Below are 13342 nucleotides of genomic sequence, written 5' to 3'. Positions count from 1 at the left end.
TTTTTTTTCTTTTTAAAGATTTATTTATTATATAAACAGTATTCTGCCTACATGTATGTCTACAGGCCAGAAGAGGGAACCAGATCTCATTACAGATGGTTGTGAGCCACCATGTGGTTGCTGGGAATTGAACTCAGGACCTCTGGAAGAACAGTCAGTGCTCTTTACCTCTGAGCCATCTCTTCAGCCCTCATTGTTTTCTTTAAGACAAAGTTTCCCTGTGTAGTCTAGGCTGGCCTTGAATCCCCGATCCTTAATGACTCAGCCATCCTATGGCTGGTTTATGAACATTCAAGGCCATGATATGCCTGACTCTAGTTCTCTTATTTGGACAGACAAACTCTTGAACTCTCAACAACCTATTACTATTACACTAGTGAGAGTTCCAGGATGTCCAGAGCTGTGGTTAACAGGGTCCCAGTGTCCCTGCTCATCACAGGGCTGCAATGGCAGACTCCGAGAGTGCTGGCTGGCTTTCTCTGTCAAGCGATGAGATGGTGAAGCCCAGTTTCCTAAGTCGCTGTCTTTCACTACGCCCGACAAGAGAAAGGAGTCATTAGCTTAAGAGGAATGCATTTAACTAACTCCCTCTCGGTGGGGGCTCAGTAGTTAGTTTCACCTCAGTAAATACTGACTACAGGAAGGAAAGAAACAAACAAAAGTTGATTTTTAAAATCACATTTACTAGCTCACATAAATAATTTGAGAACAAATATCTATCTTCCCTTCTGAATCCTCAGCATAATTTATCATAGCTTTTAATAAACTACTATAAATATCTAAGAGGAAAATGAATTTTAAAAACATGAAGAAGCAGATGTGAAACACTGACAGGCTGACTTTTTAAAGATTGACCCACTGATTTGCAATTTTTATTAAAATGAATTTCACCTATAAATATGAGATAATTTGTAATCCAATCGTGATTTGTTTGGATAACAGTTGAATTTTTACATTAAAAAATTGCAAAGCTTCAACTAAGGGACAAATAAAACATTCAGACTTGAGTTTACACTTTAAAAATTCTACCAACATTAACAAAGAAACAATGACGTCATAGTAATTGACATTAGTACCATGGTCCAAAATATATCTTCCATTACTCTTCTGCTGCTGCTGTCGCACTGCAGAGGCTTCTAGTGGGAGTTAGCATAGAGTTTGTTCTTGATGAAGACAACACTAGACAGATGTTGCCTGATGTCTGGGTAATGCTGAATGTGACAAAACCAGCGAGACACATTAAGATATTTCTCCTTTTCTTGAACTGTCAGGTCAACCTAAGCAGGGATTAAAAACACACCATATAATGTTCACTGTGCACAGGCAGGGCTGTCAGCACTAGGAGGTAACTGACAGAAACTGCAAAACACCCAATGCCCCGTTTTCAAAGCCAACATATTCACACGGAAGTGAAAGCTGCAGACAGCTGTGATAGCAATACATTTGTGAATATTTTAATGCTCAGTTCAAAACCAGATGTGCTTTCCAGGAAAGTATCAAGCTTTCCATAAATATAAAAATTGACATTAATATAGAATTTAGAGGCCCAAAGGGTTTCTCCCTTTATTAGAAAAAGAAAATGAGAGATAAGAACTTTCAAAAGGCTAAGATATAGTTTTTTCTCTGATTTCTAAGCAAGCCTCAAAAATGAAGAGTTTCTGATGTCTAACTTAACAAGAGAACATCATTTAATATAAAAGAAAGAAGTACGAATACATATATTATACATATGTACATATATTTTACACACACACACACACACACACACACACACACACATGCACACACGCAGAGACTATTATTGCCATCTTCCTTCTCAACTTCAGAGGGAGAACCCCACTGAGACAGTGAGCAGCTTAATTTCAAGTGCTCACAGTTAATACAAGGAAAGGCTGTGTCTAGTGGCACATGACTTAGAAAGGGGCTGATTAAACACCTACGACAACACACCTCAGTCTGTGGTAGTAAAGACTATGTTTTAGTGTACACAGCAGTGATTCACGTCAGTTACTCTCCTGGATGCAGACAGAGGTGCTTATCATTCCTGTGGGATCACACCCCAAAGTAGGTGGTAACTCAAGATTTTTCTCTAAGACAAATTTTGGAATTAGGTTGTTCAGTAAGAGGAAGTCAAGTAGGGCAGTAAGTGGCAGCTGTGATCCCATGTGTGGGTGGTACAGTCCTTCTCCTGTGGTTAATTCAACGTTTATAAAGGATATCTAAGTCTCTAACACACAGAAACAACTTGGGCCCCACAGGTCCACCTCCAAGCAGAGGTCTGCATGTCTGCAGGCTCTTTGTGAGATGATGTCCCAAGGCCACTGTATGGAGATGTGCCTATAGACCAATACCTGTCAAGTCACAGGACCCAGCAACATGAAGGACAAGCGAGTGTGCAATAACTATTACAAAACACAAAACAGCTTCAGTGTAAAGGCTCATTTTTTAATAAGAGAATTTATGGTTTCAAATATTCCTGATTTTTACATGTGAAATAACAGAAGCATGTGATACATTAATATAGAAACATGAGGTAATCACTTATGGGCCTTAGTTTGTACTCAGAAAACACTTTGTAAATGAATTATTTTTTTTCTAACACTTTACCAATATATTATAAATTTCACCATGGACTTCAAAAGAAAATTGGGTTTTGGTTTGCTCTTTGTTTAGTTGGTGTTAAGGGCTGAATATGGGGCCTTGACATGTCAGGCAAGTGTTTTACCACTGAGTTGCCTCGAAGGCCCCGAAAGGCAAGGTTTTTAAAAAGTTTAGGGGTGGGGTGTAGCTCCGTGGCATAATGCATTCCTGTCCAGCTTGTGCTAGGTTCCATTCCTAGTACTGAACGCAAAATGAAAGAATGAAAGAATTAACGGCAACTCCTTAATTTAAGAGCTATTTCATTCCACCAAAACTATTAGCCATTTCATGGGGTGTTATTTTTCAGGGTGAACTAAAATACAGAGTAAGGCATTTCTAAACACTATGGTAGCAATAATTATTTGTCTTTAGCTTGTGCACTGATATTTTGAACCACGTTGAAAAGGAATATGCTTATGTTGTATTTTATATTGTGAAACATTTGCTAACATACAGAACTAGTTAGTATTTGTTGCCAACATGCCCATTATTTAAAACAATACCAACTGATGATATAAATCAAAATAAATATGCCCCATCCTACAAACAATTGGAGTCTCTAGTATAAGGACTATAGTCCAACCTAAGTATAAAATTACTTTTATTCTAATAGCTTCTAAATCTCCCAATATTTTCAAATTAAATCCAACAATTTTTGGACAGATGATCTACTACACAGTAGTCTCAGTTGGTTTAAGCTAACTTACTCTTCTTCTAGAAACACACAGGCTTCCTAAATGGACCAGAGCATCCTTTTAACATCCTTCCACTGCTTAGGCCTTGGAATTCTTCTGAGTCTGAGAAAATGATGACTGAACCTGGTATGGCACCTCTGCTACTTTTTAAAAAACATTTTTCACATAAAGTTACCGTCAATAAACCAAGCAAGAGATTTTTCTCTTTACTGAACTGATACTATTTTAAAAAATGGTTCTGATGTGATCCCTGGGCTGTTTCATTTATAACACTGGCTTCCTAGCACTTTCACCTAGTTATTATTATTATTTTTTAAAGAGGGGAACCCAAGGCAAATGCTGCTTCCTGCCTTTCACTGGTCTAGACAGCAGTGTCTCTGGTGGTGCCGGCTCTTCCTCCTACTTACTCACTTTTGTTTATATTGGAACTCAGTAATGACTTTGAACCTTAAAGCCAAACAGATAACATTCTGACTGACTTATTTTCTACTAGGAAATGTGGGAAACATTCACGCCAACCCTTTGCAGCCTGGCCTCAGTGCTGGCTTTATCCTTCCATCGGCACCAGGCTGGCTCTGGACAGTCAGTATTCTTGGGACTGTTTCCTACTGCTTTCTTTCTCTTCTCTTTTCCTTCTCCAAGAACCAAATTCCACTGGTGCTCAGAACAAATGCATTTCTGCTCAGAACAATCTCACGGGCCAGCCACAGCATCCCAAAGGATTCTAACAATCTAGAGGCACAGTCTGATTATAAGGGACCGCCTCTCAGTGGAATCACTGAAGAAGGCAGTTGGTAATAGAGTTGGCATCAACAGGCACATTATGGGCATTGTTGACATAATATAACATGCCAAGATGCGTTAAGTTAAACCCGATTTCAGAACTTCTCAGCCAGAGCTGTAACTCTGGGCTTCCAACAGAAACAATCTAAGAGGGTGATTTGATTACCCCAAGGTTCCTAGACTGTTGAAGGTTTTGTTTCGGACACTGTGCCGATTACAGAGTAGGGATTTAACAACATAAAACACTAAGTGAAGGAATGCAAGGTTGGGCAAGTATCAGAATACTGCTAAAGGGAGCAAAGCTGGAGAAGCTGACGAACACAAGCAGGTGGCCAAGCCAAACTTAATACCGAGCAGTCACTTTCCTCACACCTGTGTACACTCCACAGATCCAGTTAACAAAATGTCACTTAACACCATGGTGTCACCCTATCACCATGAGGGCTTTAGTTTATGAGGCCTATTCCTTAAGAAGGTCTTCCTTCCTGTGAATACCTTGCCTGCTCTCTAACTGGGAAAGGGCACACACCCAAGGTAATGGTCAACAAAAAGATTTAGGAACTATTCTATTCAACGTTGCTTTGAAAACGATAACCCTAATACCTTTAATCACAACAGTCACCACAGGTGTAGGAGATACATATTCCAGAATAGGAAATGTAAGTAGGTTTAAGTGGCTAAAGATTAGGATTACCCTGATTTTAATATTCAGAACTGAGGAAACAGTTGAAAGTCTCCTGAAAACCAAAGGCCTTTCAAGATGCCCGACTCATAATTAAGTAACCGTGCAGCGGGAGCTAGGAGTATTTTGTACTATAAAATTATGTTTTTGTTCACAGCTAGGCAGAGCAACGTTGCACAGGTTCCTGCCCACGATATGCATGAGCCCAGCAGAGGAAAACTCAAATACGCACTTAGTCTGCGTGAGTTCCACACACTTTACTATCCTCTTCATTTTGAATCAGATGGGAGGAATCGTCCTTCTTAATGACAGCTTTATGCTACAGGAAGCCAGACCTTAGAGCTCTGCAGACAATCACTAGCTTGCTGGCAGTCACTGCACATTTCTCCCAGGATTAAATAACACCAAAATATGTGCCATGACTGAATGTGTAGAAGCGACCAACTCTGTTGAGATGTAACTGCCCCTGCATGTGGGTGGGTAAGGCAGCCACGGTCTTGCTCAGGTCAAGAAAGGGGCTCCCCCAAGCTGACAGACTGTGTGTTTGCCATCAGAAGAGATGGTTGGATACCTCAGCAGCAAATCCTCTTTCCCTTGGAGGCTTTTTTCGTTTTGAAATGAGGTAAGTTGTACCACATCATCGTTCTACGTTCAAGAAGCTACTAAGACACACTGAAGCTAGAACGGAACAAAAAGAAGCTGCTGCTGTGACTGCAATGTTTCAGCTCCAATGAAGCTTTCTTCACATGTAAATAAATTACTCGAAATACACTGAAGAACATAACTAAACACTACATTTCACTGTAGATGCACAACGTAAAACAGGAACACATATAGGTACAGAATACAGGATACTGCTAATTTCACAAGCTTGCATCAGGATAAGTCACTATGCTGAGTCAGGAGGGTGACAGAGAAATAAGACACGGACTTCACATTCCTGGCTTTGTGTAAATGAGTCATATTTCTTCTGAGTTCAGGGACCATTCACCTACTACATTTCCCTGTAGCAGCAGAGTCATGAAAAGCTGCCTTTCACAGCTAAACACGGGTGCTTTTTGATGAGAAATTATATGGTCATTCTACCTGTTAGAAACTTTAGATACGACAACTCCTTTTCTAGCCAAGGACAATCATATTCTGTACATATTTGTCATGTGTCTTTTTCCTGCGTTACCTGACTCTTTAAATGATCCAATCACAGTCTGACCAGAAATCAGTACCTGGTTCCATTTTCTCTAATTTTTTATTTTTATGTAAAACAATCTATCTTTTCAACAAGATTAGTAGTTCCTTAAAAAAAATAAAGGTCGCCGGGCGGTGGTGGCGCACGTCTTTAATCCCAGCACTCGGGAGACAGAGGCCGGCCTGGGTCTACAGAGCGAGATCCAGGAAAGGCGCAAAGCTACACAGAGAAACCCTGTCTCGAAAAACCAAAAAAAAAAAAAAAAAAAAAAAAAAAAAAAAAAAAAAAAAAAAGTCTATGCTCCTTTTATGTCGCTCTGAAATATAGCACAGAGGGCAACACAGGAGGCACTTGATAATTCAAAGTGTAGAATAGGGAGTGCTATGCTAAGCTAATCAACTAGGCCATTACAATGTTCCAGAACCTAATGTACCCACTTGAGAAAAAAAGCCTCCTTTGTCCTGTATCTCACTACGTAGTTCTGGCTAGCCTTGAACTTGTACAACCCTCCTACCTCAGTCTTCCAAGTGCTGGGATTATAGCTGTGTGTCACCATACCCAACTTGGGGAATAACTGTAAATGATGTCAAGTAAATCAAATTGAGAAGGATGGCCTAGGTGGTGGACTAACACTAAGACAATTCCATTAGTTTCGGCAGGAGGCTGGTGCTATCGAATTCAACCTAAGTGCTGGGACAGCACATGTTACACTGTAGTGGTGAGGTAAAGCAAGGGAGGCCTGTGGATGTCCAGGGCAGATGGGATTTTTTCTGTATTTCTGCTCTGTGCTTGGCTCAGTCTGGTCATTTGGAACCTGCTACTGCAGAAGGCAGAATCTAACTGTATCACTTCTTACTATGGTGGCTTACAGTTTAGAAATGGCTTTTTATACACTAAGATCTGCCTTGGTCCTTTAAAATATATCTACATAAGTATATATGTATCCTATTCCTTGGACAGCACACAATATCCTTCACATTTACTTGGTATTATGGAAGCCTGACTGTACAAGGTGTGCCAGGAATTATGCCAGACAAAAAAGAAATCTCTACAACTATGACATAAGCAGTCTGTGACAGAGATTTCCAAATAGTAATTACAGTACAAGCAAAATAAAGTCCAGCTTTAGGAAGTCCTCCACAGGGTCCAACAGAAACAACAGAGAGGAGCACTTCAGGATGCTTCAGGAGTCTGAGACAACCCTACGCAAGGAGGCAGAGCTGGAGCACAGACAGACATCTGAGGACATACAAACAACCGCAGAGGAAGGTACCAAGGACCAGGGTGCAAAAGAGAAGAGCAATGCAAAGACACTGGTAGGAAGAGCCCAGCAGCCAGCAGACGTCAGGGGTGTCACAGCTCAGGCAGAGACAGGGTCAAAGCCAGAGGGTGGCAGGAGCCAGCAGGAAGTCCTTCCGTGCTGACAAACTGTACTTGCTGGAATTAGGGAACTACTGAATTACTGAGAAGGAAAAAGCCTGGTCTTGAGAAGGACTGGCCTAGTGGCCACTCATAGAGCCCGCCTTATTTGTATCTTCTTTATATGGACCAGAGACAATAAAACTGACTGATGCTCAGGGAAAAGGCACTCCAGATCCCAGGAAGGAAGAGATAGGGGTGTGAGGACCCAGCAAGTGGAAACACCAGGCCCTGACTGGATACTGAAGTGGAGAACATAGAAAATGTTATGAGGTCTTTTCCCACAATGGAAGAAGGGTGTTGGAGGTATGGGGAGTTGAGAGATTTTTTTTTTTAAGTCAGAAAAAAAATCTAAGAAGGCATGAACTCAAGACAAACTGCCTGAGTTTGGGACCTGGGTCTGCCAATTAGTTAGATGATGCCTGACTGACCTCGCTGTGTCTCAGTAATACTGCAGGAAGTAATGGGCTGACACTTTCACAGAGTAAAGAAGAGTGAAAAGAAAATAGGGAGTGTTTGTAATTGTAAGTAAGTTTTGGATGATGACACATGATTTAAACTGTAGAGACTGACGAAGTGCTTAGAGGATAATTGTGAAGGAATGAGAGAAAAAAGAAAACAGTTTGGGAGATGACCCAGAGGGCTGGCAAGGAAGGGAAGCTGATGTGTGAGGCTAGGGGGAGTTCCCTTCTGAGGCCAGCAACGGGAGAATAGGTGGTTGAGGGTTGATAAGCAGGCAGGCTGAAGATGAAAGAATTCATTGAAGGAAGAGGAAGAGTGTGAAGGAGAAAGGCTCTACGGCAAGGAAGCCAGAGAGAGAAAGACCTATGGACACCGGGAAGAAAGGAGAGCTGACGATGGCATAGGCCTAGCTGCAATCGGAGTGAGGAACTTTCTAGGGCTAGCACCCTAGACTTATGTAATTTCTAAAACAACCCTTTGTACACAGGAAACGAAGACTCTAACATGGCGGTAACTGTACAGCACAGTAGAGCAGCTGGAGGCGGCAGTAAGATGTGGTTGACGTCAGCAGAAGGGGCGACACTCAATGGCAAGGACAATATGTAAGTAAAGAAGACTCATCGAATTATGTTAGGATTAGCAACCGAGATACTTGATTCAAGAGCTTGGGCAGGAGGTGCACAGAAGGTGGGGCACGGTGGAGTGTGTGTGTGGGGGGCTGATGATGACAGAGCCAGAGGCAGAGGCTGCGGAGGAAGAACAGGAGCAGAAGCTGAAAATACAGCAGCAGAAGAGGGAGCACAGCTCTGCAAACGGACTACATGGCAAGTTCTGCCTACAGTGCCTTCTTTAAAAATAACCTTTTATTGATAAATTGAAATGTAGATCTGATTAAAAGTCACAACATTTAAAAAAAGTGATTCTGAACACTACAGAAAAACCTGAACACCACCTGAATACTCACTATGAAGCGGTGGAGCCCGTAGTACAGAAGGATATCTGCCAAGGTAAAGTTATATCCTGCGAGGTAGACTTTATCTTCAAGATAGGAATTAAGATCCTAAAAAAAGAAAAAGTGTTTTAATTCAAAATCAGCAATGATGAAGCTATTGTGGCATATGACTTAAAACATTTAAAAGGCCACCCAAAAGAAAAGTACTGAGACTTAATTTCCTAAACTTCATCTTTAAGTTGGGTGTGGTGGCTCACATCAGCACTTAGGAGAATGAGGCAGGCAGACTGGGGTGATAGCAGTGTGAGAAGACCCTTTTGGAAACAAACAAAAAACTGACAATAAAAATCACAAACTGGATGCCAATCACCTAAAAGAAAAACAAAATTCCAACAGAAACAACATTCTAAATACCATCTATGATCACGTCAGAGTGCAATGTTTGTTCTTAGAGTATAAAAAATGCTCACTCTGGCTGGGGTGATGGCTCAGTGTAAGTGACTGCACATGAACATCCACATAAAAGCTGGGCACAGCAGTGTGTGCTTGTAACCCTAGTGCTGAGGAGGCCTCAGAGACAGGTGGATCCCAGAGCTTGCTGGCCAACCTCTCCTGCCATCGGTAAGCTCCAGGTTTAGTGTGAGAATCTGTCTCAACCAAACAAGGTGGAGAAAATCGGAGATACCTAAGACTGGCCCCTGGCTTCCAGTTGCACATGCATACACATGCACATACAACGTTCACATGCACACAAACTACAGATGCAAAATTTAAAAATCATGCTCTTGTTAAATTTTCCCAACATACAAAACTTCTCAGATGATTCGCTCCAGAAAATTGTTATTGGTGTTTGGTATACATACATACATACACACATACATATATACATACATATATGTATATATACAAAATATATAAACATACCTATAAATACATATAAATATGCATGTTACACTTTGCTATATATATTAATACTTTAATTAGGATTATATACATAACATAAAATTTACCACCTAACTATTTTAAGAATGCAACTGGAAGGCCAAGCCTGTATAGTTAAGCATGTTCACAGTTTCAAACCAATTTCCAGAGCTTTTCTATCATGCAAAACTAAAGCACTGTCATTAAATGGCTCCTCCTCTCCCTCCGTTCCCTCGAGGCACTGGTAACCACTGTCCTGCTAGGTCTCTGTGCAGATGCCTCATGGGACTCACTTATTTCCCTCAGTGCAAAGGGGAATGGGAAAAAAGGTCACTGACTAAAGACCTCGAGGGGAAGGACTTGTGCTTCCTGGCTCCTGCAGCACAGCCTACAGAAACGGTCCAGATACCTTCAGCAGGCTGTGGGTATCTTCTTTACTGGAGTGTCCATCTACTCGGGTGATCCTGTACTCTAACCACTGCTGAACGACTGCCTTTTCTTCTGCGGTGCTCCCTAGCAAGTACTCTTTATTGGCTTGCTTGACTAGATGGGTTGCGATGGTAGCCAATCCCATTAGACTTGGGCCATTGTTTGTTTGTAGAACTGGAACCTAAAAAAGAAAAATTCTTCAGAAAAAAATTAAAACCAGACCATCATGATTGTAAACTGGAGGTAAGTACTAAAATCTCCAATTTTCAGAAATACTCTATAACACTAAATTATGTATAACTGAAAGTTAAGACACCAGCAGCCACAAGATTTATAATTTAATGGCATGCTGGATGATGTAACTGGTCATAACACAACATAAACTGGTTAAATGTTACCAAAATTCAGAACCAGGAGTATACAACATGGAAAAACAGAAACCACAACACTTTATTAATTTCACTCAGGATTTCCCGCACTTGGCCACATGTAGTGGCCCATGCCTGTAATCCCAGCAACTTGAGAGGCTGAGGCAAGAGGATTACACATTTCAGGTCAGCCTGGGCTACATGGGGAGACCCTGCTGCCAAAACAAAAAACAAGAAAAACAGATTGCCCCTACCCATAAACCAAATAATACCTGTTTAGACAAGATTGTATAGCTTTACTACATCTAACATCTTATTGGTTGAGTAGGTCTATATATTTATTTTCTGCAGTGTTGGGGAGAGAACCCAGGGCCTTGCACTGACACATGCCCTGCCCGATGAAAGTTTATTTCTCTTAAGTAAAGCCTACGGAAGTTAGAGGAGACTATTTGAAACAGTGCTCCAGCAATCCTGGCTTCTGCCTTGTAGTAATTCTCTTGAAGCATCTCTAAAACCACAACAGGGGAGTAGCCAGACTGAGATACTTGTACTAGCAATCAGAAGTTTCCATCCCGAAGTAATGTTCATCACCTCTTCATGTAACCACTCAGGTCACTCAAAACTACAAGGACTAATACTGTGGGAAATGTAACCCTCCCATGCATCAATTGGGCATGCTCTGAGAATTCTCATAGACATCACCTACAACCAATTTTGGAACCCTTACAAGACAAAGGAAACAGATTTCTTTCCCCCTTTAGAGCCTATAAATTCCACAAGAATGAGGACAACTTCTTTGCTTGGTTTTCTTTCAAACTTAAATTTTTTATTTTATGTATATGAGTATTTTGCTTTCATGTACATCTGTGCACCACATGCATGCCTTGGAGACCAGAATTCGGCCTTGGATTCTTTGGAAAATTAAAAACCGCACCTGGTGAAAGTATTAACTAGGAGCTGGGTGTGGTGGTGCACACCTTTAATCCCAGCACTCCCAGAGGCAGAGGCAGGTGGATCTCTGTGAGTTCAAGTCTTACAGAGTGAGTTCCAGGACAGTCAGGGCTACACAAAGAAACCCTGTCTTAAAACCCAAACAAACAAACAAACAAACAGAAGCCCAATATCTCACTGTATTCCTCCCCAGAGCTTGTTCTGTTGGGCTCTTAATTGCTGGTGACTGTCCCTCATACTAAATAATCCTCGAGAGCAGTATTCATATGTTGGCCAGTTTCCAAAGCCAAATGTGAGAGTAGTGGCTGATGCAAAGGAAACCGGATAGGGTCAGAGAACATCACCCCTGGGAAGGCTGGCCTTTGCAGCCCATCACAGGCAAGTCATGGAACCTTCCCGGGTGTCACTTTAAACTAGTGTAAACCCCACAAGACTGCTACGTTTGGGACAAAAAAACAACAACAACCCTGCACCTAATGAAAAAAACATCAGGGCCCAAACAAGAACAAGTTATCTGGACCCACTCCCCCAAATACACATTCAAATTGGGTTTCCCACTACCATTCTTCCTCTAATACAATCTTTCCAAGGCAAATAACATGTTAAAACAACTCATTTTCAACACCCTAAGAAATCGGAATCCTTACACCTCACCAGGCACCCCACAGTCCCACACCAGGGACTCTCAATTCTCTGCACAATGCACATTCAAGCCAATGTGTTCCCGGAATGAGCAGGGCCCCATTCCTTGTTCTCTCCGCCAAGCGGCTACCAGGAATCACTCTGTACTGTTCGCCGGGCCTCGGAGCCAGCCAGCCGCCTGCAGGGCGAGTCTCCGGCCGCATACCCGCCCCACCCCCGTGACTGCACATAAGGTGGTCGCTGAATAAAAGGAGCACTCACGGCTGCCTAGAGGGATCTCAACCCACAGCTCTGCCCACGCTTCCCCTGACTTTCCACTCCCAGAGGGGATGATGACATTTGCCTGGAGGTCCAGACCAAGTCACACGGCCCGTCCCGTACGCACGTGGGGCGCAGCGTCCACCTTCGAGACCCGGCGGGATCCACTCTCGAGTCCCGGTAAGCTCCGGGTCAACTCGCCGCTCTCCCGCCGCCCCGCCTCACCTGTCGCTCGCCCTGAGCGCTGTACTTATTCCCCGGCCTCAGCCCCAAAGACTTCTCCAGCAGCTTCAGCTCCGCGGCCGCCGCCATCTTCTGGCCCAGCTCCCGGCGGAGGCGGAACCGGGACTGCTAGGGCATGGATAGAGCAGGAAGTCCGGCCTCCACAGGTCTGTCCCACGATTGGCTGGACGGACGGCAAGCGCGCCTGCGCAAAGGGGCGGGTCTTAATAGAGGGCGTGGCCTAGCAACGTTCTGAGACAGGCCCATGGCTTTGCAGGGAGTAGTAAAAACCTTCCCCGAGAAAAGCACGGAGTCGAGATAGTTTCACTGAACAGTGTATCAGAATTTTAAAGATTGAATCATTGCAATGCTTATAACACTATTGTAGAGCATAGAAGAAAAATTTAGCCTATTTGTTTTATAAATATAAAACATTGATTCCCAAACCCATCAGAGTTCTCCAAATAAGAAAACTATAGACCATTCTTGGTTAAAAATAGGCGAGGGCCAGTGATGAAGCAAGGTGACTTGAGTTCTGTGGTGGTTTGAATGAAAATGGCCCCCATAGGCTTATAGGGAGTGGCACTATTAGGGGGTGTGGCATTGTTGGAGGAAATGTATCACTGAGAGTGACTTTGAGGTTTCAGATAATCAAAGCAGACCCAGTATCACTCTCTCTTCCTGCGGCTTGCCGATGCAGCTGTTGAATTCTCTGGCTCCTTCTCTGCACCA

General features: G+C 42.6%; 1 protein-coding gene across 1 annotated transcript; it reads right to left on the bottom strand.

The window, feature by feature from the left end:
- Positions 1-662: 662 nt before the first annotated feature.
- On the bottom strand, positions 663-12752 carry Eef1e1 (eukaryotic translation elongation factor 1 epsilon 1). The gene is made up of 4 exons (XM_052728280.1): positions 12614-12752; positions 10150-10350; positions 8832-8927; positions 663-1277 (listed from the first exon to the last, which is right to left on the bottom strand). Exons 1-4 carry the CDS (start codon positions 12698-12700, stop codon positions 1137-1139), a joined length of 525 nt encoding a protein of 174 aa, XP_052584240.1. The 5' UTR covers positions 12701-12752; the 3' UTR covers positions 663-1136.
- Between the last annotated feature and the right edge of the window lie 590 nt (positions 12753-13342).

The sequence above is a fragment of the Peromyscus californicus genome, unplaced genomic scaffold (genome assembly GCF_007827085.1).
Source record: "Peromyscus californicus insignis strain IS unplaced genomic scaffold, ASM782708v3 Scaffold_8__1_contigs__length_139910024, whole genome shotgun sequence".
Classification (NCBI taxonomy): Eukaryota; Metazoa; Chordata; class Mammalia; order Rodentia; family Cricetidae; genus Peromyscus; species Peromyscus californicus.
The sequence above is the reverse complement of the archived record's forward strand: the minus strand, read 5'-3'. Positions and strand labels throughout refer to the sequence as shown.

Excerpts from the sequence above, each read along its gene's own strand:
- Eef1e1 (XM_052728280.1), bottom strand. The coding sequence starts at position 12,700 with ATGGCGGCGGCCGCGGAGCTGAAGCTGCTGGAGAAGTCTTTGGGGCTG. Across the intron at positions 8,928-10,149 it reads ATACCCACAGCCTGCTGAAG|GATCTTAATTCCTATCTTGA; the intron begins GTATCTGGACCG and ends TTCTTTTTTTAG. Across the intron at positions 1,278-8,831 it reads ACGGGCTCCACCGCTTCATA|GTTGACCTGACAGTTCAAGA; the intron begins GTGAGTATTCAG and ends ATCCCTGCTTAG.